The 26,422-nt window shown below is 51.1% G+C and overlaps 2 protein-coding genes and 1 pseudogene across 3 annotated transcripts in view; 1 reads left to right on the plus strand and 2 right to left on the minus strand.

The window, feature by feature from the left end:
• DNAI7 (dynein axonemal intermediate chain 7) overlaps window positions 1-2,030 on the plus strand; it is a 70,363-nt gene extending 68,333 nt beyond the window's left edge. For both annotated transcript variants that reach the window (XM_063929363.1, XM_063929364.1), the window contains exon 12: window positions 1,526-2,030. In XM_063929363.1, coding sequence (XP_063785433.1) covers window positions 1,526-1,795 — 270 coding nt within the window. In that variant the 3' untranslated portion in view covers window positions 1,796-2,030. The remainder of the gene's footprint in view (window positions 1-1,525) is intronic.
• The window catches only part of IRAG2 (inositol 1,4,5-triphosphate receptor associated 2), a 142,060-nt gene continuing 117,419 nt past the window's right edge, over window positions 1,782-26,422 (minus strand). The window contains 12 exon segments of the mRNA XM_063930083.1: window positions 1,782-2,355; window positions 3,134-3,238; window positions 3,542-3,640; window positions 3,785-3,840; window positions 20,818-20,877; window positions 20,996-21,033; window positions 21,493-21,637; window positions 21,787-21,921; window positions 22,590-22,730; window positions 23,106-23,133; window positions 23,213-23,270; window positions 26,162-26,213. Coding sequence (XP_063786153.1) covers window positions 2,112-2,355; window positions 3,134-3,238; window positions 3,542-3,640; window positions 3,785-3,840; window positions 20,818-20,877; window positions 20,996-21,033; window positions 21,493-21,637; window positions 21,787-21,921; window positions 22,590-22,730; window positions 23,106-23,133; window positions 23,213-23,270; window positions 26,162-26,213 — 1,161 coding nt within the window. The 3' untranslated portion in view covers window positions 1,782-2,111.
• LOC134937515 (5S ribosomal RNA) lies at window positions 23,946-24,064 on the minus strand (annotated as a pseudogene).

Raw genomic sequence — 26,422 nt, forward strand, 5'->3', positions numbered from 1 at the left:
AATTCACATTGTAATGAGGTTACATTTACCCTTCTATAAATGCTGCTGAATCATTCAGTCCGCGTCTGCGTAGGATAGAAACGCATTCTATTTAATGGCCGCAGTATAAAACTACGTGTGGGTGGGGAGAGAAGGGGCTCATAGCAGAATCTACTAAACACACACACACACACACACACACACACACACACACACACACACACACAGAGAGAGTGTGTGTATACACATATATACACACACATTATAATGAGCAGACATAATATCCTTTATGAGGCAACATTTTAGAGAATAGACACTTGAACCCTATAATGAAATGTCATACATGACACAGATATAATGTATAGTGTTACCACATCTTCCACTGCAGTTGTGATAAAGGTAATTAAATACAACACCCCAGGTTCCTTTGGAAGCTGAAGTGCCATATACCTAGGACTCTGTCCTCAACTAGACCAAAAAGCCAACGTTCCAGTGACGCTTCTGTGACATCACTGCCCCCTAGTGGTTGTAGGAATCCCACAAACCACATTTAATCACGTCTCCTTCCTGTCATACTGATTCAGATGGAGAAGCGCCCATCTCTCTCCCAGGCATTCCCACCCACGGTCCTCAAGCCACACTAGCAGTCCTGGTTTTAGTGATATCCAGGCTTGAACACAGGTGACTGAATTAGTAGCTCAGTTATTTTGATTTAACCTTCTGTGCTGAAGCCTGGATATCAGTAAAACCTGCCCTGTTGGTGTGCCTTGAGGACCGCAGTTTGGAATGCCTGCTCTATCCTAACACTGGCACCAGCTGCAACATGGTGACAAGACACATTAGACCACGAGTTCCCAAACATGGTCCTCAACACACACTAAACAGTCCAGGTTCTAAGGATAGCCATACTTGAGCACAGGTGACTTAAATAGTACCTCAGTTATTTTTTATTTAACCATCTGTGCTCAAGTATGGATATCACTAAAACCTGGTACACATTCGATCCTCGGATGATCGGGTTAAACGCTCCCAATCAGCCGAGTGGTATGTATCCAGCCGTGACCCCGTCAGGCGGCGGCAGGGAGGTAAGTGGCTCCTCTATGGGGATCAGGAGGTTGGTCATGCAGCACATAAGACGACCACCCAGTCCTGACCACTGCAGGAGCGTTATAAGCCATTTATCTGCTAACACACCTACATCAGCCGATGAACGTATAGGTGTGTACCTACTTTTAGTGGGTATTGAGGACGGAGGTTTGGAAAGACTGCATTAGACAGACACCCCTCAGTTACTCCATATAGCTGGGGTTCCCCACTCCCCAAGTAACACCATCAGGTCATATTTCTGGTATCCTGTACAGGTGAGTTAATCCATTTTGCTGGATCAGTAATGATCTCATCTGCGTCTAGACCCATCCTTAAAACATGACCTGTTCAGAAAACCTGCCCTATAGATGACCCAGATCTGTAATAGCCTGTGTCGCCTTACTTGCCCTGTCAGCTGGGGCTTTGCCTGGGTGTCTGTAAAGTTACTGTTGATCTCTAGGTGAAGGAACAATCTGACCCTCCTGCTGAGAATGACTGGTCCCTCTACATGCTGAGCACACAGAGGACCCAGCGTCTGAAGGTCTCAGAATCCAGCGAGGAGTTCTCCGAGGAGCTTTACGATGGCAGCGAGTTCCATTCCACGCTGTATCACATGATCAAAGACTACTGTAGCCCCGAAGCCACGGAGAGGCTGAAACACTGCCACCATCTGTTCGTGGACTGCGCCTACCAGCTGCTAGACATGACCAGGGTGCTGACATACTCATAAACACAACTTTATTCAGGAATAAATAGCACATATCCATCCACATTCAGGCAGAGAACCGCAGCGCAAAACCGGTTACATAGTCGCAGCGGAGACACGGTCCTACTCTAACATTCTCTCTTCATTTATACTATAGTTTATTCATCCCGGTATCCATTCATCACCGACATCTTCTCCTCTCGATCACTGGTGACTGTATAGATTTTTATTAAATGCAAATAAAAATATTAAAACCTGATTGATCCGGCAGTCATGCGGTAATTGTACAGGAGACCAGAACTCTATAAAACTAATAAAATGTCCCAAGTCCTTCTCGCCGTCATACCGGAGGGGGGGCGTTATGTCGGAGCTTGGTATAGGGCCACAGCAGTTGCTGGACTGAAGTCCATGAAACCCCAGACCCAACAGGTGCTCCTTCTACCGGTTTCTGGAAGGACAGACCGGTCAGGAAGCTGACCAGTGAGATGAGCAGGAACGCAGTCAGGACAGATATCAGAAGTGGTTTGTTGGTGTTTGAGAAAGACGTTTTCAAGTCAGACATCCAAGACGAAACGTTGCTGCAACTGTAAGACGAGCAAGAACAGAAGCTGAAATTACCACCATTAGTACATTCAATTATACTCAAGCTTGTCAACAGCGACACAATCAGCCGACATGTACCAGCGGCCACAATGCCACCAGTCCTAGCAGAATCACCCACCATTCTGCCATCTACATGTGCAGTGGCTAATTGTGACTTTGGTCCATTCAGATTATCCATGAACATCTTACGCAGGACTATTCCAGAGATACTCTGACATCTGAACCTTTACTGAACGTTACTTCCTTCTACAGAGACTTCTGTCCTGGAGGGGTCATTACATTACACAGGGGGGTATAAAGGGTATTCTGTACATACGGAATACCATCTGCAGTGACCCAGTAGAGTAACGGACATCAGGTATCATGCAAGTAAGCAAATGTGACCGATTTAAAGGATTTCAAATAACCTATAAGTTACACAATTTACAGTGAAATCGGCACCAGAAATGGCTACGAGGGAAGTTTAGTAGCAGATGCAAGTTATGGTAACTTATGTAAAACAGACTAAGGGGGACATGTACTAAGCAGTGATAAAAGCCAGCCAGTGGAGAAGTTGCCCATGGCAACCAATCAGCTGCTCTGTATACCTATAGTATGCAAATGATAAATGTTACGTCAATGCCGATTGGCTGCCATGGGCAACTTCTCCACTTTTATCACTGCTTAGTACATATCCCCCTAAAGTTCTCAAAAACTACTGTTGTACTGTACAACAACAAAAAGTATGTAAACCGAGGACTAAGTTGATATTTGACATACAAGGATCCCGGCTTTGCTGGAGAATGAGTTTTCTGGAGGAGACTGCATCTCCTTATGTTCTCCTCCACTTCCGCCTCTTCCGGTAACTCTGCGTTCGTCTCATCCCTTATAAAAGAAACATTTAACGTCACACACAACTCTCAAATCAATTTGTGATCCTGATCAGGGGAACATTCACTCTTTGATAAATCTGCCCCTAAGCCTCTGTTCAGATTCAGAGAACCTACAATTGGTCTTCATAAAATACACAGAAAGCACTGGCGTCACATAGGAATTTATGTGCCCTAATGGGGTGTTACGTGAGCTATACTGCGCTATACACTCCAAACAAATGACCATTATTCATCTCATGTAACATCTGCTGTTGGTCTCCCATGTCACGGGGGACATAAAACATTTTACACTTACTCTTTAATAAAATTCTCTTCACTGGGCTCCGTCCGGGTGTAATTATCAACAAAACGCTGCAGCGTTGGGCGATCATTCTGTCTGGAACCAACCAACTTCCTGTGAAATGAAAGACATATCCGTCCTTAATGCAGGAAGCAGAGCGACACGCAGACCCCGCAGAGCGCGGGTAACACCGCAGGGTAGGATTACTGAATGACAGGTGCAGTGTAATTTAGTTTAGAAAAGGGAACAAGATCTCACCAGCTATTTGACCGCTTGTGTAATTTTCCATCAAGTTTGTCCCCTCCAAACATGTCCTGCATGTGGGATCAAAATATAAACCTTCAAACACATACATAGCTGTTCTGCACGAGGTCTCAGCAACATGATCTGTGAGATGCACTAGGATCTAACACCCCATGAAAAATAAGATGCGTCTACCCATGAATGTGTGGTTATGCAACAGCCCTCTAACACCCCCACCCTTCAGGTGTCACCAGTGTGAGTAGGGTAGGTGCAAGTGTGTACCAGTGAGAGTAGTACAGGTGGGAGTAGGGGAGGTGCGAGTGTGTACCAGTGAGAGTAGTATAGGTGGGAGTAGGGTAGGTGTGAGGGTATACCAGTGTGAGTGGTACAGGTGGGAGTAGGGGAGGTGTGAGAGTGTACCAGTGTGAGTGGTACAGGTGGGAGTAGGGGAGGTGTGAGGGTGTACCAGTGTGAGTAGTACAGGTGGGAGTAGGGGAGGTGTGAGGGTGTACCAGTGTGAGTAGTACAGGTGGGAGTAAGGGAGGTGTGAGGGTGTACCAGTGTGAGTAGTACAGGTGAGAGTAGGGGAGGTGTGAATAGTACAGGTGGGAGTAGGGGAGGTGTGAGGGTGTACCAGTGTGAGTAGTACATGTGGGAGTAGGGGAGGTGTGAGGGTGTACCAGTGTGAGTAGTACAAGTGTGAGTAGGGGAGGTGTGAGGGTGTACCAGTGTGAGTAGGGGAGGTGTGAGGGTGTACCAGTGTGAGTAGTACAGGTGGGAGTAGGGGAGGTGTGAGGGTGTACCAGTGTGAGTAGTACAAGTGTGAGTAGGGGAGGTGTGAGGGTGTACCAGTGTGAGTAGGGGAGGTGTGAGGGTGTACCAGTGTGAGTAGGGGAGGTGTGAGGGTGTACCAGTGTGAGTAGGGGAGGTGTGAGGGTGTACCAGTGTGAGTAGGGGAGCTGTGAGGGTGTACCAGTGTGAGTAGGGGAGGTGTGAGGGTGTACCAGTGTGAGTAGGGGAGGTGTGAGGGTGTACCAGTGTGAGTAGGGGAGGTGTGAGGGTGTACCAGTGTGAGTAGTACAGGTGGGAGTAGTACAGGTGGGAGTAGTACAAGTGGGAGTAGTACAGGTGGGAGTAGTACAGGTGGGAGTAGTACAGGTGGGAGTAGGAGAGGTGGGAGTAGGAGAGGTGGGAGTAGGAGAGGTGGGAGTAGGAGAGGTGGGAGGGTGTACCAGTGAGTAATACAGGTGGGAGTAGGAGAGGTGGGAGGGTGTACCAGTGAGTAATACAGGTGGGAGTAGTGGAGGTGTGAGGGTATACCAGTGTGAGTAGTACAGGTGAGAGTAGGGGAGGTGTGAGTGTAACAGCGTGAGTAGTACAGGTGGGAGTAGGGGAGGTGTGAGGGTGTACCAGTGTGAGTAGTACAGGTGGGAGTAGGGGAGGTGTGAGGGTGTAACAGCTTGAGTAGTACAGGTGGGAGTAGGGGAGGTGTGAGGGTGTACCAGCGTGAGTAGTACAGGTGGGAGTAGGGGAGGTGTGAGGGTGTACCAGCGTGAGTAGTACAGGTGGGAGTAGGGGAGGTGTGAGGGTGTAACAGCTTGAGTAGTACAGGTGGGAGTAGGGGAGGTGTGAGGGTGTACCAGCGTGAGTAGTACAGGTGGGAGTAGGGGAGGTGTGAGGGTGTACCAGCGTGAGTAGTACAGGTGGGAGTAGGGGAGGTGTGAGGGTGTACCAGCGTGAGTAGTACAGGTGGGAGTAGGGGAGGTGTGAGGGTGTACCAGCGTGAGTAGTACAGGTGGGAGTAGGGGAGGTGTGAGGGTGTACCAGCGTGAGTAGTACAGGTGGGAGTAGGGGAGGTGTGAGGGTGTACCAGCGTGAGTAGTACAGGTGGGAGTAGGGGGAGGTGTGAGGGTGTACCAGCGTGAGTAGTACAGGTGGGAGTAGGGGAGGTGTGAGGGTGTACCAGCGTGAGTAGTACAGGTGGGAGTAGGGGAGGTGTGAGGGTGTACCAGCGTGAGTAGTACAGGTGGGAGTAGGGGAGGTGTGAGGGTGTACCAGCGTGAGTAGTACAGGTGGGAGTAGGGGAGGTGTGAGGGTGTACCAGCGTGAGTAGTACAGGTGGGAGTAGGGGAGGTGTGAGGGTGTAACAGCTTGAGTAGTACAGGTGGGAGTAGGGGAGGTGTGAGGGTGTACCAGCGTGAGTAGTACAGGTGGGAGTAGGGGAAGTGTGAGGGTGTACCAGCGTGAGTAGTACAGGTGGGAGTAGGGGAGGTGTGAGGGTGTACCAGTGTGAGTAGGGGAGGTGTGAGGGTGTACCAGTGTGAGTAGGGGAGGTGTGAGGGTGTACCAGTGTGAGTAGGGGAGGTGTGAGGGTGTACCAGTGTGAGTAGGGGAGGTGTGAGTGTGTACCAGTGTGAGTAGGGGAGGTGTGAGTGTGTACCAGTGTGAGTAGGGGAGGTGTGAGGGTGTACCAGTGTGAGTAGGGGAGGTGTGAGGGTGTACCAGTGTGAGTAGGGGAGGTGTGAGGGTGTACCAGTGTGAGTAGTACAGGTGGGAGTAGTACAGGTGGGAGTAGTACAGGTGGGAGTAGTACAGGTGGGAGTAGTACAGGTGTGAGGGTGTACCAGTGTGAGTAGTACAGGTGGGAGTAGGAGGGGTGTGAGGGTGTACCAGTGAGTAATACAGGTGGGAGAAGGGGAGGTGTGGGGGTGTACCAGAGTGAGTAGTACAGGTGTGAGGGTATACCAGTGTGAGTAGTACAGGTGGGAGTAGGGGAGGTGTGAGGGTGTACCAGTGAGAGTAGTACAGGTGGGAGTAGGGGAGGTGTGAGGGTATACCAGTGTGAGTAGTAGAGGTGGGAGTAGTACAGGTGGGAGTAGTACAGGTGGGAGTAGGGGAGGTGTGAGGGTGTACCAGTGTGAGTAGGGGAGGTGTGAGGGTGTACCAGTGAGAGTAGTACAGGTGGGAGTAGGGGAGGTGTGAGGGTGTACCAGTGGGAGTAGTACAGTTGGGAGTAAGGGAGGTGTGAGGGAGTACCAGTGGGAGTAGTACAGGTGGGAGTAGGGGAGGTGTGAGTAGTACAGGTGGGAGTAGGGGAGGTGTGAGGGTGTATTAGTGGGAGTAGGGGAGGTGTGTGAGTAGTACAGTTGGGAGTAGGGGAGGTGTGAGGGTGTACCAGTGGGAGTAGTACAGTTGGGAGTAGGGGAGGTGTGCGAGTAGTACAGGTGGGAGTAGGGGAGGTGTGAGGGTGTACCAGTGGGAGTAGTACAGGTTGGAGTAAGGGAGGTGTGAGGGAGTACCAGTGGGAGTAGTACAGGTGGAAGTAGGGGAGGTGTGAGTAGTACAGGTGGGAGTAGAAGAGGTATGAGGGTGTACCAGTGTGAGTAGTACAGGTGGGATTAGGGGAGGTGTGAGGGTGTACCAGTGTGAGTAGTACAGGTGGGAGTAGAAGAGGTATGAGGGTGTACCAGTGTGAGTAGTACAGGTGGGAGTAGGGTAGGTGTGAGGGTGTAGCAGTGTGAGTAGTACAGGTGGGAGTAGGGTAGATGTGAGGGTGTAGCAGTGGGAGTAGTACAGGTGGGAGTAGTGGAGGTGTGAGGGTGTAGTAGTGTGAGTAGTACAGGTGGGAGTAGGATAGGTGTGAGGGTGTACCAGTGTGAGTAGTACAGGTGGGAGTAGGATAGGTGTGAGGGTGTACCATTGTGAGTAGTACAGGTGGGAGTAGGGGAGGTGTGAGGGTGTACCAATGTGAGTAATACAGGTGGGAGTAGGGGAGGTGTGAGGGTGTACCAGTGTGAGCAGTACAGGTGGGAGTAGGGGAGGTGTGAGGGTGTACTAGTGTGAGTTGTACAGGTGGGAGTAGGAGAGGTGTGAGGGTGTAGTAGTGGGAGTAGTACAGGTGGGAGGGTGTACCAGTGTGAGTAGTACTGGTGGGAGAGTAGGGTTGGTGTGAGAGTGTACCAGTGTGAGTAGTACAGGTAGAGTAAGGGAGGTGTGAGGGAGTACCAGTGTAAGCAGTACAGGTGGTAGGGGAGGTGTGAGGGTGTACCAGTGTGAGTAATACAGGTGGGAGTAAGGGGTGTGAGGGTGTACCAGTGTGAGTAGTACAGGTGGGAGTAGGGGAGGTGTGAGGATGTACCAGTGTGAGTAGTACAGGTGGGATTAGGGGAGGTGTGAGGATGTACCAGTGTGAGTAGTACAGGTGTGAGTAGAAGAGGTGTGAGGGTGTACCAGTGTGCGTAGTACAGGTGGGATTAGGGGAGGTGTGAGGGTGTACCAGTGTGAGTGGTACAGGTGGGAGTAGAGCAGGTGTGAGGGTGTATTAGTGTGGGTAGTACAGGTGGGAGTAGGAGAGGTGTGAGGGTGTTCCAGTGGGAGTAGTACAGGTGGGAGTAGGGTAGGTGTGAGGGTGTAGCAGTGTGAGTAGTACAGGTGGGAGTAGGGGAGGTGTGTGAGGGTGTACCAGTGTGAGTAGTACAGGTGGGATTAGGGGAGGTGTGAGGGTGTACCAGTGTGAGTAGTACAGGTGGGAGTAGGGGAGGTGTGAGGGTGTACCAGTGTGAGTAGGGGAGGTGTGAGGGTGTACCAGTGTGAGTAGTACAGGTGGGAGTAGGGTAGGTGTGAGGATGTACCAGTATGAGTAGTACAGGTGGGAGTAGTACAGGTGGGAGTAGTACAGGTGGGAGTAGTACAGGTGGGAGTAGGGAAGGTGGGAGTAGGGAAGGTGGGAGGGTGTACCAGTGTGAGTAGTACAGGTGGGAGTAAGGGAGGTGTGAGGGTGTACCAGTGTGAGTAGTACAGGTGGGAGTAGGGGAGGTGTGAGGGTGTACCAGCTTGAGTAGTACAGGTGGGAGTAGGGGAGGTGTGAGGGTGTACCAGCGTGAGTAGTACAGGTGGGAGTAGGGGAGGTGTGAGGGTGTACCAGCGTGAGTAGTACAGGTGGGAGTAGGGGAGGTGTGAGGGTGTACCAGCGTGAGTAGTACAGGTGGGAGTAGGGGAGGTGTGAGGGTGTACCAGCGTGAGTAGTACAGGTGGGAGTAGGGGAGGTGTGAGGGTGTACCAGCGTGAGTAGTACAGGTGGGAGTAGGGGAGGTGTGAGGGTGTACCAGCGTGAGTAGTACAGGTGGGAGTAGGGGGAGGTGTGAGGGTGTACCAGCGTGAGTAGTACAGGTGGGAGTAGGGGAGGTGTGAGGGTGTACCAGCGTGAGTAGTACAGGTGGGAGTAGGGGAGGTGTGAGGGTGTACCAGCGTGAGTAGTACAGGTGGGAGTAGGGGAGGTGTGAGGGTGTACCAGCGTGAGTAGTACAGGTGGGAGTAGGGGAGGTGTGAGGGTGTACCAGCGTGAGTAGTACAGGTGGGAGTAGGGGAGGTGTGAGGGTGTACCAGCGTGAGTAGTACAGGTGGGAGTAGGGGAGGTGTGAGGGTGTACCAGCGTGAGTAGTACAGGTGGGAGTAGGGGAGGTGTGAGGGTGTACCAGCGTGAGTAGTACAGGTGGGAGTAGGGGAGGTGTGAGGGTGTACCAGCGTGAGTAGTACAGGTGGGAGTAGGGGAGGTGTGAGGGTGTACCAGCGTGAGTAGTACAGGTGGGAGTAGGGGAGGTGTGAGGGTGTACCAGCGTGAGTAGTACAGGTGGGAGTAGGGGAAGTGTGAGGGTGTACCAGCGTGAGTAGTACAGGTGGGAGTAGGGGAGGTGTGAGGGTGTACCAGTGTGAGTAGGGGAGGTGTGAGGGTGTACCAGTGTGAGTAGGGGAGGTGTGAGGGTGTACCAGTGTGAGTAGGGGAGGTGTGAGGGTGTACCAGTGTGAGTAGGGGAGGTGTGAGGGTGTACCAGTGTGAGTAGGGGAGGTGTGAGGGTGTACCAGTGTGAGTAGGGGAGGTGTGAGTGTGTACCAGTGTGAGTAGGGGAGGTGTGAGGGTGTACCAGTGTGAGTAGGGGAGGTGTGAGGGTGTACCAGTGTGAGTAGGGGAGGTGTGAGGGTGTACCAGTGTGAGTAGGGGAGGTGTGAGGGTGTACCAGTGTGAGTAGGGGAGGTGTGAGGGTGTACCAGTGTGAGTAGTACAGGTGGGAGTAGTACAGGTGGGAGTAGTACAGGTGGGAGTAGTACAGGTGGGAGTAGTACAGGTGGGAGTAGTACAGGTGGGAGTAGGAGGGGTGTGAGGGTGTACCAGTGAGTAATACAGGTGGGAGAAGGGGAGGTGTGGGGGTGTACCAGAGTGAGTAGTACAGGTGTGAGGGTATACCAGTGTGAGTAGTACAGGTGGGAGTAGGGGAGGTGTGAGGGTGTACCAGTGAGAGTAGTACAGGTGGGAGTAGGGGAGGTGTGAGGGTATACCAGTGTGAGTAGTAGAGGTGGGAGTAGTACAGGTGGGAGTAGTACAGGTGGGAGTAGTACAGGTGGGAGTAGGGGAGGTGTGAGGGTGTACCAGTGTGAGTAGGGGAGGTGTGAGGGTGTACCAGTGAGAGTAGTACAGGTGGGAGTAGGGGAGGTGTGAGGGTGTACCAGTGGGAGTAGTACAGTTGGGAGTAAGGGAGGTGTGAGGGAGTACCAGTGGGAGTAGTACAGGTGGGAGTAGGGGAGGTGTGAGTAGTACAGGTGGGAGTAGGGGAGGTGTGAGGGTGTATTAGTGGGAGTAGGGGAGGTGTGTGAGTAGTACAGTTGGGAGTAGGGGAGGTGTGAGGGTGTACCAGTGGGAGTAGTACAGTTGGGAGTAGGGGAGGTGTGCGAGTAGTACAGGTGGGAGTAGGGGAGGTGTGAGGGTGTACCAGTGGGAGTAGTACAGGTTGGAGTAAGGGAGGTGTGAGGGAGTACCAGTGGGAGTAGTACAGGTGGAAGTAGGGGAGGTGTGAGTAGTACAGGTGGGAGTAGAAGAGGTATGAGGGTGTACCAGTGTGAGTAGTACAGGTGGGATTAGGGGAGGTGTGAGGGTGTACCAGTGTGAGTAGTACAGGTGGGAGTAGAAGAGGTATGAGGGTGTACCAGTGTGAGTAGTACAGGTGGGAGTAGGGTAGGTGTGAGGGTGTAGCAGTGTGAGTAGTACAGGTGGGAGTAGGGTAGATGTGAGGGTGTAGCAGTGGGAGTAGTACAGGTGGGAGTAGTGGAGGTGTGAGGGTGTAGTAGTGTGAGTAGTACAGGTGGGAGTAGGATAGGTGTGAGGGTGTACCAGTGTGAGTAGTACAGGTGGGAGTAGGATAGGTGTGAGGGTGTACCATTGTGAGTAGTACAGGTGGGAGTAGGGGAGGTGTGAGGGTGTACCAATGTGAGTAATACAGGTGGGAGTAGGGGAGGTGTGAGGGTGTACCAGTGTGAGCAGTACAGGTGGGAGTAGGGGAGGTGTGAGGGTGTACTAGTGTGAGTTGTACAGGTGGGAGTAGGAGAGGTGTGAGGGTGTAGTAGTGGGAGTAGTACAGGTGGGAGTAGGGTAGGTGTGAGGGTGTAGTAGTGGGAGTAGTACAGGTGGGAGGGTGTACCAGTGTGAGTAGTACTGGTGGGAGAGTAGGGTTGGTGTGAGAGTGTACCAGTGTGAGTAGTACAGGTAGAGTAAGGGAGGTGTGAGGGAGTACCAGTGTAAGCAGTACAGGTGGTAGGGGAGGTGTGAGGGTGTACCAGTGTGAGTAATACAGGTGGGAGTAAGGGGTGTGAGGGTGTACCAGTGTGAGTAGTACAGGTGGGAGTAGGGGAGGTGTGAGGATGTACCAGTGTGAGTAGTACAGGTGGGATTAGGGGAGGTGTGAGGATGTACCAGTGTGAGTAGTACAGGTGTGAGTAGAAGAGGTGTGAGGGTGTACCAGTGTGCGTAGTACAGGTGGGATTAGGGGAGGTGTGAGGGTGTACCAGTGTGAGTGGTACAGGTGGGAGTAGAGCAGGTGTGAGGGTGTATTAGTGTGGGTAGTACAGGTGGGAGTAGGAGAGGTGTGAGGGTGTTCCAGTGGGAGTAGTACAGGTGGGAGTAGGGTAGGTGTGAGGGTGTAGCAGTGTGAGTAGTACAGGTGGGAGTAGGGGAGGTGTGTGAGGGTGTACCAGTGTGAGTAGTACAGGTAGGAGTAGGGGAGGTGTGAGTGTGTACCAGTGTTAGTAGTACAGGTGGGATTAGGGGAGGTGTGAGGGTGTACCAGTGTGAGTAGTACAGGTGGGAGTAGGGGAGGTGTGAGGGTGTACCAGTGTGAGTAGGGGAGGTGTGAGGGTGTACCAGTGTGAGTAGTACAGGTGGGAGTAGGGTAGGTGTGAGGATGTACCAGTATGAGTAGTACAGGTGGGAGTAGTACAGGTGGGAGTAGTACAGGTGGGAGTAGTACAGGTGGGAGTAGTACAGGTGGGAGTAGGGAAGGTGGGAGTAGGGAAGGTGGGAGGGTGTACCAGTGTGAGTAGTACAGGTGGGAGTAAGGGAGGTGTGAGGGTGTACCAGTGTGAGTAGTACAGGTGGGAGTAGGGGAGGTGTGAGGGTGTACCAGTGTGAGTAGTACAGGTGGGAATAAGGGAGGTGTGAGTGTGTACCAGTGTGAGCAGTACAGGTGGGAGTAGGGGAGGTGTGAGGGTGTACCAGTGTGAGTTGTACAGGTGGGAGTAGGGGAGGTGTGAGGGTGTACCAATGTGAGTAATACAGGTGGGAGTAGGAGAGGTGTGAGGGTGTTCCAGTGGGAGTAGTACAGGTGGGAGTAGGGTAGGTGTGAGGGTGTAGCAGTGTGAGTAGTACAGGTGGGAGTAGGGGAGGTGTGTGAGGGTGTACCAGTGTGAGTAGTACAGGTAGGAGTAGGGGAGGTGTGAGTGTGTACCAGTGTTAGTAGTACAGGTGGGATTAGGGGAGGTGTGAGGGTGTACCAGTGTGAGTAGTACAGGTGGGAGTAGGGGAGGTGTGAGGGTGTACCAGTGTGAGTAGTACAGGTGGGAGTAGGGTAGGTGTGAGGATGTACCAGTATGAGTAGTACAGGTGGGAGTAGTACAGGTGGGAGTAGTACAGGTGGGAGTAGTACAGGTGGGAGTAGGGAAGGTGGGAGTAGGGAAGGTGGGAGGGTGTACCAGTGTGAGTAGTACAGGTGGGAGTAAGGGAGGTGTGAGGGTGTACCAGTGTGAGTAGTACAGGTGGGAGTAGGGGAGGTGTGAGGGTGTACCAGTGTGAGTAGTACAGGTGGGAATAAGGGAGGTGTGAGTGTGTACCAGTGTGAGCAGTACAGGTGGGAGTAGGGGAGGTGTGAGGGTGTACCAGTGTGAGTTGTACAGGTGGGAGTAGGGGAGGTGTGAGGGTGTACCAATGTGAGTAATACAGGTGGGAGTAGGGGAGGTGTGAGGGTGTACCAGTGTGAGCAGTACAGGTGGGAGTAGGATAGGTGTGAGGGTGTACCAGTGTGAGTAGTACAGGTGGGAGTAGGATAGGTGTGAGGGTGTACCAGTGTGAGTAGTACAGGTGGGAGTAGGGGAGGTGTGAGGGTGTACCAGTGTGAGTAATACAGGTGGGAGTAGGGGAGGTGTGAGTGTGTACCAATGTGAGTAATACAGGTGGGAGTAGGGGAGGTGTGAGGGTGTACCAGTGTGAGCAGTACAGGTGGGAGTAGGGGAGGTGTGAGGGTGTACCAGTGTGAGTAGTATAGGTGGGAGTAGGGTAGGTGTGAGGGTGTACCAGTGTGAGTAGTACAGGTGGGAGTAGGGGAGGTGCGAGGGTGTACCAGTGTGAGTAGTGCAGGTGGGAGTAGGGTAGGTGTGAGGGTGTACCAGTGTGAGTAGTACAGGTAGAGTAAGGGAGGTGTGAGGGTGTACCAGTGTGAGTAGTATAGGTGGGAGTAGGGTAGGTGTGAGGGTGTACCAGTGTGAGTAGTATAGGTGGGAGTAGGGGAGGTGTGAGGGTGTACCAGTGTGAGTAGTACAGGTGGGAGTAGGGGAGGTGTGAGGGTGTACCCATGTGAGTAGTACAGGTGGGAATAAGGGAGGTGTGAGGGTGTACCAGTGTGAGCAGTACAGGTGGGAGTAGGGGAGGTGTGAGTGTGTACCAGTGTGAGTAGTACAGGTAGAGTAAGGGAGGTGTGAGGGAGTACCAGTGTAAGCAGTACAGGTGGTAGGGGAGGTGTGAGGGTGTACCAGTGTGAGTAGGGTAGGTGTGAGGGTGTACCAGTGTGAGTAGTACAGGTGGGAGTAGGGTAGGTGTGAGGGTGTACCAGTGTGAGTAGTGCAGGTGGGAGTAGGGTAGGTGTGAGGGTGTACCAGTGTGAGTAGTGCAGGTGGGAGTAGGGTAGGTGTGAGGGTGTACCAGTGTGAGTAGTACAGGTGGGAGTAGGGGAGGTGTGAGGGTGTACCAGTGTGAGAAGTACAGGTGGTAGTAGGGGAGGTGTGAGGGTGTACCAGTGTGAGTAGTATATGTGGGAGTAGGGGAGGTGTGAGGGTGTACCAGTGTGAGTAGTACAGGTGGGAATAAGGGAGGTGTGAGGGTGTACCAGTGTGAGTAGTACAGGTGGGAGTAGAGGAGGTGTGAGTGTGTACCAGTGTGAGCAGTACAGGTGGGAGTAGGGAAGGTGTGAGGGTGTACCAGTGTGAGTTGTACAGGTGGGAGTAGGGGAGGTGTGAGGGTGTACCAGCGTGAGTAGTACAGGTGGGAGTAGGGGAGGTGTGAGGGTGTACCGGTGGGAGTAGGGGAGGTGTGAGGGTGTACCAGTGTGAGTAGGGGAGGTGTGAGGGTGTACCAGTGTGAGTAGGGGAGGTGTGAGGGTGTACCAGTGTGAGTAGGGGAGGTGTGAGGGTGTACCAGTGTGAGTAGTGCAGGTGGGAGTAGGGTAGGTGTGAGGGTGTACCAGTGTGAGTAGTACAGGTGGGAGTAGGGGAGGTGTGAGGGTGTACCAGTGTGAGAAGTACAGGTGGTAGTAGGGGAGGTGTGAGGGTGTACCAGTGTGAGTAGTATAGGTGGGAGTAGGGGAGGTGTGAGGGTGTACCAGTGTGAGTAGTACAGGTGGGAATAAGGGAGCTGTGAGGGTGTACCAGTGTGAGTAGTACAGGTGGGAGTAGGGTAGGTGTGAGGGTGTACCAGTGTGAGTAGTACAGGTGGGAGATGGGGAGGTGTGAGGGTGTACCAGTGTGAGTAGTATAGGTGGGAGTAGGGGAGGTGTGAGGGTGTACCAGTGTGAGTAGTACAGGTGGGAGTAGGGTAGGTGTGAGGGTGTACCAGTGTGAGTAGTACAGGTGGGAGATGGGGAGGTGTGAGGGTGTACCAGTGTGTATAGTAGAGGTGGGAGTAGGGGAGGTGTGAGGGTGTACCAGTGTGAGCAGTACAGGTGGGAGTAGGGGAGGTGTGAGGGTGTACCAGTGTGAGCAGTACAGGTGGGAGTAGGATAGGTGTGAGGGTGTACCAGTGTGAGTAGTACAGGTGGGAGTAGGATAGGTGTGAGGGTGTACCAGTGTGAGTTGTACAGGTGGGAGTAGGGGAGGTGTGAGGGTGTACCAGTGTGAGTAGTACAGGTGGGAATAAGGGAGGTGTGAGGGTGTACCAGTGTGAGTAGTACAGGTGGGAATAAGGGAGGTGTGAGGGTGTACCAGTGTGAGTAGTACAGGTGGGAGTAGGGGAGGTGTGAGGGTGTACCAGTGTGAGTTGTACAGGTGGGAGTAGGGTAGGTGTGAGGGTGTACCAGTGTGAGTAGTACAGGTGGGAGATGGGGAGGTGTGAGGGTGTACCAGTGTGAGTAGTATAGGTGGGAGTAGGGGAGGTGTGAGGGTGTACCAGTGTGAGTAGTACAGGTGGGAGTAGGGTAGGTGTGAGGGTGTACCAGTGTGAGTAGTACAGGTGGGAGATGGGGAGGTGTGAGGGTGTACCAGTGTGTATAGTAGAGGTGGGAGTAGGGGAGGTGTGAGGGTGTACCAGTGTGAGCAGTACAGGTGGGAGTAGGGGAGGTGTGAGGGTGTACCAGTGTGAGCAGTACAGGTGGGAGTAGGATAGGTGTGAGGGTGTACCAGTGTGAGTAGTACAGGTGGGAGTAGGATAGGTGTGAGGGTGTACCAGTGTGAGTTGTACAGGTGGGAGTAGGGGAGGTGTGAGGGTGTACCAGTGTGAGTAGTACAGGTGGGAATAAGGGAGGTGTGAGGGTGTACCAGTGTGAGTAGTACAGGTGGGAATAAGGGAGGTGTGAGGGTGTACCAGTGTGAGTAGTACAGGTGGGAGTAGGGGAGGTGTGAGGGTGTACCAGTGTGAGTTGTACAGGTGGGAGTAGGGTAGGTGTGAGGGTGTACCAGTGTGAGTAGTACAGGTGGGAGATGGGGAGGTGTGAGGGTGTACCAGTGTGAGTAGTATAGGTGGGAGTAGGGGAGGTGTGAGGGTGTACCAGTGTGAGTAGTACAGGTGGGAGTAGGGTAGGTGTGAGGGTGTACCAGTGTGAGTAGTACAGGTGGGAGATGGGGAGGTGTGAGGGTGTACCAGTGTGTATAGTAGAGGTGGGAGTAGGGGAGGTGTGAGGGTGTACCAGTGTGAGCAGTACAGGTGGGAGTAGGGGAGGTGTGAGGGTGTACCAGTGTGAGCAGTACAGGTGGGAGTAGGATAGGTGTGAGGGTGTACCAGTGTGAGTAGTACAGGTGGGAGTAGGATAGGTGTGAGGGTGTACCAGTGTGAGTTGTACAGGTGGGAGTAGGGGAGGTGTGAGGGTGTACCAGTGTGAGTAGTACAGGTGGGAATAAGGGAGGTGTGAGGGTGTACCAGTGTGAGTAGTACAGGTGGGAATAAGGGAGGTGTGAGGGTGTACCAGTGTGAGTAGTACAGGTGGGAGTAGGGGAGGTGTGAGGGTGTACCAGTGTGAGTTGTACAGGTGGGAGTAGGGTAGGTGTGAGGGTGTACCAGTGTGAGTAGTATAGGTGGGAGTAGGGGAGGTGTGAGGGTGTACCAGTGTGAGTAGTACAGGTGGGAGTAGGGGAGGTGTGAGGGTGTACCAGTGTGAGCAGTACAGGTGGGAGTAGGATAGGTGTGAGGGTGTACCAGTGTGAGTAGTACAGGTGGGAGTAGGATAGGTGTGAGGGTGTACCAGTGTGAGTAGTACAGGTGGGAGTAGGATAGGTGTGAGGGTGTACCAGTGTGAGTTGTACAGGTGGGAGTAGGGGAGGTGTGAGGGTGTACCAGTGTGAGTAGTACAGGTGGGAATAAGGGAGGTGTGAGGGTGTACCAGTGTGAGTAGTACAGGTGGGAATAAGGGAGGTGTGAGGGTGTACCAGTGTGAGTAGTACAGGTGGGAGTAGGGGAGGTGTGAGGGTGTACCAGTGTGAGTAGTATAGGTGGGAGTAGGGGAGGTGTGAGGGTGTACCAGTGTGAGTAGTACAGGTGGGAGTAGGGGAGGTGTGAGGGTGTACCAGTGTGAGCAGTACAGGTGGGAGTAGGATAGGTGTGAGGGTGTACCAGTGTGAGTAGTACAGGTGGGAGTAGGGGAGGTGTGAGGGTGTACCAGTGTGAGTAGTATAGGTGGGAGTAGGGTAGGTGTGAGGGTGTACCAGTGTGAGTAGTACAGGTGGGAGTAGGGGAGGTGCGAGGGTGTACCAGTGTGAGTAGTGCAGGTGGGAGTAGGGTAGGTGTGAGGGTGTACCAGTGTGAGTAGTACAGGTGGGAGTAGGGTAGGTGTGAGGGTGTACCAGTGTGAGTAGGGTAGGTGTGAGGGTGTACCAGTGTGAGTAGTATAGGTGGGAGTAGGGGAGGTGTGAGGGTGTACCAGTGTGAGTAGTACAGGTGGGAGTAGGGTAGGTGTGAGGGTGTACCAGTGTGAGTAGTGCAGGTGGGAGTAGGGTAGGTGTGAGGGTGTACCAGTGTGAGTAGTACAGGTGGGAGTAGGGGAGGTGTGAGGGTGTACCAGTGTGAGTAGTGCAGGTGGGAGTAGGGTAGGTGTGAGGGTGTACCAGTGTGAGTAGTACAGGTGGGAGTAGGGGAGGTGTGAGGGTGTACCAGTGTGAGTAGGAGAGGTGTGAGGGTGTACCAGTGTGAGTAGTACAGGTGGGAGTAGGGTAGGTGTGAGGGTGTACCAGTGTGAGTAGTACAGGTGGGAGATGGGGAGGTGTGAGGGTGTACCAGTGTGTATAGTAGAGGTGGGAGTAGGGGAGGTGTGAGGGTGTACCAGTGTGAGTAGTACAGGTGGGAATAAGGGAGGTGTGAGGGTGTACCAGTGTGAGTAGTACAGGTGGGAGTAGGGGAGGTGTGAGGGTGTACCAGTGTGAGTAGGAGAGGTGTGAGGGTGTACCAATGAGAGTAGTACAGGTGGGAGTATGGTAGGTGTGAGGGTGTACCAGTGGGAGTAGTACAGGTGGGAGTAGGGGAGGTGTGAGGGTGTACCAGTGTGAGTAGTACAGGTGGGAGTAGGGGAGGTGTGAAGGTGTACCAGTGTGAGTAGGAGAGGTGTGAGGGTGTACCAGTGAGAGTAGTACAGGTGGGAGTATGGTAGGTGTGAGGGTGTACCAGTGTGAGTAGTACAGGTGGGAGTAGGGGAGGTGTGAGGGTGTACCAGTGTGAGTAATACAGGTGGGAGTAGGGGAGGTGTGAGGGTGTACCAGTGTGAGTAGTACAGGTGGGAGTAGGGGAGGTGTGAGGGTGTACCAGTGTGAGTAGTACAGGTGTGAGTAGGGGAGGTGTGAGGGTGTACCAGTGTGAGTAGTACAGGTGGTAGTAGGGGAGGTGTGAGGGTGTACCAGTGTGAGTAGTACAGGTGGGAGTAGGGGAGGTGTGAGGGTGTACCAGTGTGAGTAGTACAGGTGGGAGTAGGGGAGGTGTGAGGGTGTACCAGTGTGAGTAGTACAGGTGGTAGTAGGGGAGGTGTGAGGGTGTACCAGTGTGAGTAGTACAGGTGGGAGTAGGGGAGGTGTGAGGGTGTACCAGTGTGAGTGGTACAGGTGGGAGTAGGGGAGGTGTGAGGGTGTACCAGTGTGAGTAGTACAGGTGGGAGTAGGGGAGGTGTGAGGGAGTACCAGTGTGAGTAGTACAGGTGGGAGTAGGGGAGGTGTGAGGGTGTACCAGTGTGAGTAGTACAGGTGGGAGTAGGGGAGGTGTGAGGGAGTACCAGTGTGAGTAGTACAGGTGGGAGTAGGGTAGGTGTGAGTGTGTACCAGTGTGAGTGGTACAGGTGGGAGTAGGGGAGGTGTGAGGGTGTACCAGTGTGAGTAGTACAGGTGGGAGTAGGGGAGGTGTGAGGGAGTACCAGTGTGAGTAGTACAGGTGGGAGTAGGGGAGGTGTGAGGGTGTACCAGTGTGAGTAGGAGAGGTGTGAGGGTGTACCAGTGTGAGTAGTACAGGTGGGAGTAGGGTAGGTGTGAGGGTGTACCAGTGTGAGTAGTACAGGTGGGAGATGGGGAGGTGTGAGGGTGTACCAGTGTGTATAGTAGAGGTGGGAGTAGGGGAGGTGTGAGGGTGTACCAGTGTGAGTAGTACAGGTGGGAATAAGGGAGGTGTGAGGGTGTACCAGTGTGAGTAGTACAGGTGGGAGTAGGGGAGGTGTGAGGGTGTACCAGTGTGAGTAGGAGAGGTGTGAGGGTGTACCAATGAGAGTAGTACAGGTGGGAGTATGGTAGGTGTGAGGGTGTACCAGTGGGAGTAGTACAGGTGGGAGTAGGGGAGGTGTGAGGGTGTACCAGTGTGAGTAGTACAGGTGGGAGTAGGGGAGGTGTGAAGGTGTACCAGTGTGAGTAGGAGAGGTGTGAGGGTGTACCAGTGAGAGTAGTACAGGTGGGAGTATGGTAGGTGTGAGGGTGTACCAGTGTGAGTAGTACAGGTGGGAGTAGGGGAGGTGTGAGGGTGTACCAGTGTGAGTAATACAGGTGGGAGTAGGGGAGGTGTGAGGGTGTACCAGTGTGAGTAGTACAGGTGGGAGTAGGGGAGGTGTGAGGGTGTACCAGTGTGAGTAGTACAGGTGTGAGTAGGGGAGGTGTGAGGGTGTACCAGTGTGAGTAGTACAGGTGGTAGTAGGGGAGGTGTGAGGGTGTACCAGTGTGAGTAGTACAGGTGGGAGTAGGGGAGGTGTGAGGGTGTACCAGTGTGAGTAGTACAGGTGGGAGTAGGGGAGGTGTGAGGGTGTACCAGTGTGAGTAGTACAGGTGGTAGTAGGGGAGGTGTGAGGGTGTACCAGTGTGAGTAGTACAGGTGGGAGTAGGGGAGGTGTGAGGGTGTACCAGTGTGAGTGGTACAGGTGGGAGTAGGGGAGGTGTGAGGGTGTACCAGTGTGAGTAGTACAGGTGGGAGTAGGGGAGGTGTGAGGGAGTACCAGTGTGAGTAGTACAGGTGGGAGTAGGGGAGGTGTGAGGGTGTACCAGTGTGAGTAGTACAGGTGGGAGTAGGGGAGGTGTGAGGGAGTACCAGTGTGAGTAGTACAGGTGGGAGTAGGGTAGGTGTGAGTGTGTACCAGTGTGAGTGGTACAGGTGGGAGTAGGGGAGGTGTGAGGGTGTACCAGTGTGAGTGGTACAGGTGGGAGTAGGGGAGGTGTGAGGGTGTACCAGTGTGAGTAGTACAGGTGGGAGTAGGGGAGGTGTGAGGGAGTACCAGTGTGAGTAGTACAGGTGGGAGTAGGGGAGGTGTGAGGGTGTACCAGTGTGAGTGGTACAGGTGGGAGTAGGGGAGGTGTGAGGGTGTACCAGTGTGAGTAGTACAGGTGGGAGTAGGGGAGGTGTGAGGGTGTACCAGTGTGAGTAGTACAGGTGGGAGTAGGGGAGGTGTGAGGGAGTACCAGTGTGAGTAGTACAGGTGGGAGTAGGGGAGGTGTGAGGGTGTACCAGTGTGAGTGGTACAGGTGGGAGTAGGGGAGGTGTGAGGGTGTACCAGTGTGAGTAGTACAGGTGGGAGCATGGTACGTGTGAGGGTGTACTATCCTCATACATCTGCCCTGACCCCTCCCCCCAGTATACTATCCTCATACATCTGCCCTGACCCCTCATACATCTGCCCTGACCCCTCCCCCCAGTATACTATCCTCATACATCTGCCCTGACCCCTCCCTCCTAGTATAGTATCCTCATACATCTGCCCTGACCCCTCCCCCCCCAGTATACTATACTCATAACTTCCTCATAGAGAATGTATTAATTCTTCAGCGTGTGCAGATATGAAATAGAGAATGGAACTCACCATCGGCGACCCAGTGCCTCTTGTATAAGCCGGCATACTGACTCTCCTGGCAGGAGATACCTGGCACAGATGAACCAAAATTAATTGCAGCGCAGTGAGCACATATCCAGCAACAAACCCAACCCATAAACCCAGTCATTATGCAGCCTCACCCCTACCAGACCACCACCGCATTTACCTTACTAGCTATAGCCGACACCAGCTTATGCGGATCTTCTGCAAGGGAACACAAAGCAGAAAAGATATGTTACAATTCCCTGTATGTAATAATCTGTGTAATACCTCCTTCTGGCCTGTAGATGTCACCATTACTATAGTCATCTGTGTAATGCCTCCTTCTGGCCTGTAGATGTCCCCATTACTATAGTCATCTGCGTAATGCCTCCTCCTGGCCTGCAGAGGTCCCCATTACTACAGTAATCTGCGTAATGCCTCCTCCTGGCCTGCAGAGGTCACCATTACTATAGTAACCTGCGTAATGCCTCTTCCTGGCCTGCAGAGGTCACCATTACTATATTAATCTGTGTAGATTACGCTCTAATAAGGACAGGTGGTTCTCTATCCAGCATGGCTGCCAGACTATTACACAGCAGCTTTTTATGGCGGGAAAGGATCCTACTTATTAGGGCAAGTTCCCCGTTACACTGGAGTTATACAGTAATCGCCAATAGAGACCTCCGGCAGCAGAGGAGCTGCTGCGCTCATTCTGTTGCATGGCCTCCCGTAGCTCCTCCAGTTCGGCGTGCTCTTTGGCGTACATGCGCTTCAGATTCTCAACATGTTGGATCATCACCTCCACCGCTTTGCTGACGCGGCTTTCCTAAAATCACAGAGAACGTTACTCCAGGACACCATATCCAGACAAGTCTATCTAACCCAACAGAGGGTTCAGCAGGGATCACTAAAGCGGAGCAGCTCCTTATGGAAGTTGCGACAGACTCGCAGCTAGTTACAGACCTCTCCGCTCACCTGGTGAATGGCTCCCAGCATCTCCGCCCGGCTGGCAACCCTCGTCGTGTGTTGGTTGAGGAACTGCAAGCGGTTCTCCAACTTCTTCACAATCTCATGTGTCTGATTATCTTCCTCGCAGAACGGGATGAGGGCCTGCGCCAAGAAACCAAATGTCGGAATTTAACACCAAATCAAGAGGCAGAAGCTAAAGATACCAATCTGTTAGCCGAGGCGCCCATTTTGTGGACCGATAATGGGGCAGATGTATTAACCCGGAGAAGGCATAAGGAAGTGATAAACCAGTGATAAGTGCAAGGTGATAAATGCACCAGCCATTCAGCTCCAATACGTAAATTGACAGTTATGAGCTGATTGGCTGATGTGTTTATCACCTTGCGCATATCACTGGTTTATCACTTCCTAATGCCTTCTCCAGTTTACTACATCTGCCCCAATATTCCTTATAGAGCAGCCTCTCGCTAGTGACATCACTAAGGCAGAGATCCTAGCGAACTGATTGGCCGAGTATCTGTGCAGCCAACAAAATGGCTTCCTACAATGTGTAGAGAGGACCGATGCTCTTTAAAGCTGCACTGTTACCTAAATTCATTTGCAGCTTTAAAAATGGCTGCAGGATGGCTTTGTGAGGGTTGCGATCTATCAAAGTTTATGATTGTGTCTGGTCACCGGTGCCACGGCTCACATCCGGCTGCCATACTGGCTCACCATGCATCACCATCCACAGAGCATTGGGAAAGGCAGCGGTTAGAAGGCTGCAGAGGGTAGCACAGTTTTATGACGACGCTTCCTGACAAACTTACTTCCAGGAGCTTTTTACAGCCCGCCAGCTCCTTCTTCAGGTTTTCTTCTGCTAAATCACGGGATCTTTCTTCAAGACGCAGCCGTTTATCCAAAGTAAATAGGTCACACTTGAATCCAAGTGACAAACGTAGGAACTCTGTCTAACACAGAAAAAAAAAAAATATATGAATAGTTTTTCCATAAAGAATATATTTCTTCTACCGCTGCATCTGGTGAAATGTTTAACAGAGTGCAATACCCTCTCTATACCTGAAGGTGGCACTCCTGAGTTACATTACACTGCCCATCTGAGAAGACTGAACACAGGGAAATAATTAATTTGCTTAAACCACACAACACGGGGAGAACATGCAAACGCCACCGATAGATCTCTGGCTGGAACGGATCCCATGATCCTAGTGCGGCTTTTATTCATTTCTGCTTCTAGCTATGAGGCTGCAAGACAACTGCACAGAACATTGAAGCGTCCGGTCCGTCTGTGACCTGTAGTACTCCTGAGCTCAGACAAGACTTACCTCCATCTCACGCTCATTGCTGGAGCAGCTGCAATTAAGGAAACAATAATCAGCCAATACCCCAATAAAATTGGTTTTAAAATCCTAGAACTTGGCTGAGAACTTACTGGTCTTCCTCAGCGGACGGTGCGCTCTTCACAGCTGGTGCAGCAGACGTTCCTACAGCTACAGGATGAGCAAATATAAATATTGTAAATGTTACATTCCTAACCAGGTCTGAGCATGGTTCCCGCTGGCCGGCGAGCGACGCATTTCTTCAAACACTGCACGTTCCATTCACTTGGGTTTCGTTATTGGGGTGCTGGTACAAATCCCTTACAATTGGGCAATTCCTATAGAATAAAACTTAACTTTTAATTAGTATATGATAAAATGTATGGTACACAAACACACATGATATACTAGGGAAGGTTGCAGATTTTAACCTTTCCTCATCTAGTATCGCGAATCTGTAACCAAAAATTGGAAGTAACATTCTCAAATATCAAAAGCTAGGAGTAACAAATTCTCCAAGAATTTCTAAGTATTTTAGGTGACCGTGGCACCAGAGGTGAAAATATCAGAAATGGAAATTCCAGATAACAGAAAATTAAAATATGTGACACAGTGGCATCTATTATATTAATTATGACTGTAAAATTGTCCAATATCAAATGCCGACTGTGATGGTATTTCCTGGTAAGGATTAATTTTCTATTTAAAGAACTATGATCATAATGTGCGATATAAATTATATACAAGTCTATGGTCAGATAGTTTGTAATAAAAATAAACGGATGAAGAGGGTAGGGGTCAAATGTTACTCCAACACTTCTGCTGTTCACATGGAATCAGGAGCGTTTTTTACTGCACCCAATATTCCCTAGCGGTCTCCCATCTAGGTACTAATAGAGCTGCTCACTGCTTAGCTTCCAAGATCAGGCGAGATTGGGCGTAGCCAGTGAGATATGGCAGTAATATCACAAGAGTTGGGAATGAGAGTGTGTTTGGTTATTGGCGCCTACCAGAAAAGAGGTACTTCCGCTGTCCATTATTTATGCACAGATTCTCTGTTACTTTAGCATTGCAGAGAGATAATAATTAGATGGCATTTGGCTGAGAGTACCGAAAAGACTGGATACAAGAAAATGTATAGTTTCAGGGCCCATCTTCTGCTGTCCACTGTCATATGATAATATAGCGGACAGTGGATGAGAAAGGCGGGTTGCCTTAGCCTATTGAAAATTAATAGGATGAAAAATTGTGACAGTAATAGATGAAGATGGCACCATTGCAATATTCACAGTATTAGTAATACAACCAAAGTCCAGTTCCGTATATTGTTCAAATACAATATATCCACTGGACGGAGTGGTTACTAATTGAAGGAGTAGCTGTACGTGATATGTGGTATAACTAGGGAGCAAAAATTTGCTGCTATGGATATTATACGAGTAACAGCTGTCAAATGAATATCTCAGTATATAGTGGTTCCTAAGAGAAATCAATATTATACTACCCTACATCTACCTTAATACAATTTTTCATCCTATTAATTTTCAATAGGCTAAGGCAACCCACCTCTCTCATCCACTGTCCGCTGTATTATCATATGACAGTGGACAGCAGAAGACGGGCCCTGAACCTATACATTTTCTTGTATCCCCTCTTTTCGGTACTCTCTCAGCCAAATGCCAGCTAATTATCTCTCTGCAATGCTAAAGTAAAAGAGAATCTGTGCATAAATATTGGACAGCAGAAGTACCTCTTTTCTACGCCCAATCTCGCCTGATCTTGGAAGCGAAGCAGTGAGCAGCTCTATTAGTACCTAGATAGGAGACCGCTAGGGAATATTGGGTGCAGTAAAAAACACTCCTGATTCTATGTGAACAGCAGAGGTGTTGGCTCAACATTTGACCCCTACCCTCTTCATCCGTTTATTTTTATTACAAACTATCTGACCATAGTCTTGTATATAATTTATTTATATCGCACATTATGATCATAGTTCTTTAAATAGCAAATGAATCCTTACCAGGAGATACCATCAAAGTTGGCATGTGATATTGGACAATTTTACAGTCATAATTAATATAATAGATGCCACTGTGTCACACATTTGAATTTTCTGTTATCTGGAATTTCTATTTCTGATATTTTCACCTCTGGTGCCACGGTCACCTAAAATACTTAGAAATTCTTGGAGAATTTGTTACTCCTAGCTTTTGATATTTCAGAATCTGTTACTTCCAATTTTTGGTTACAGATCACGATACTACATGAGGAAGGTTAAAATCTGCAACCTTCCCTAGTATATCATATGTGTGTTTGTTTGTGTACCATAAATTTTATCATATACTAATTAAAAGTTAAGTTTTATTCTATAGGAGTGCCCCAACAGTCTTATTTCTTTTGAAATATCGACACGTATTATTGACTGGGTGCACCATCAACATCAATTCCTTGGATACCTATTTCAGGCATCTTTCATGTACATGCACTGTTGGTTTACAAGGGACAAATTTTACAAGAGCCCATTACGAAGATTACCTAAATAGTCCTGTGCGGCACCAAATTGAATTTCCTCCAATTGGGCAATTTCAATAATCATGCTAGCCGATACAGTGGGAGGGAAGTCACACTGACGGGTGGGTGTGAATGGAAATTGGAAACAGCCTTCAGATGTGGCATGCCTTCATTCCGATCTGCAGTATATGCATTAAACCAGATGTTCTCAAACGCGGTCCTCAAGGCACCTCAACAATCCAGGTTTTAAGTTTATCCATGCTTGGCCACAGGTGACTTAATTAGTATCTCAGTCAATATGATTTAACCATGTGTGCAGAGCCATGGCTATACCTACAACCTGGCCTGTTGGGTGCCCCGAGGAACACATTTGAGAATCTCTGTATTAAACACTATTTGTGATCACACATCAAACACTGGAATTTCTCTAGTGCCACACACTGGGGCGCAAGAGGCCTTCACCGCTAAACCGGGATAAGATTTTCCCAGATGTTGCATTCACACACATGCAGTGCTTTTATTCAGAACTTTCTAGAAGCAAAAACAGTCACCTTCATCAGGAGAGGCCTTCGCCCCATGGCAGGACTTCCCGTCTGCAGCTTCCTACATAGAGGAAGAGGCAGAATATAACATACAGAAGTAGGTATCCTTCCCCCTGACCTCCGCTGGACCAGTCATCCCACCCCATGTATACTGGAGCACAAGAACGAGCGCTGTATGGCCCCTGCAATCTCTGGCATGTGGGACTGCGGACGCAGGGGTAGACAAGGACAGCGGTTCTGGGTGGTGCACAAAGTAATATACAACATCCA

This window comes from Pseudophryne corroboree, chromosome 6 (assembly GCF_028390025.1).
Source record: "Pseudophryne corroboree isolate aPseCor3 chromosome 6, aPseCor3.hap2, whole genome shotgun sequence".
Classification (NCBI taxonomy): domain Eukaryota; kingdom Metazoa; phylum Chordata; class Amphibia; order Anura; family Myobatrachidae; genus Pseudophryne; species Pseudophryne corroboree.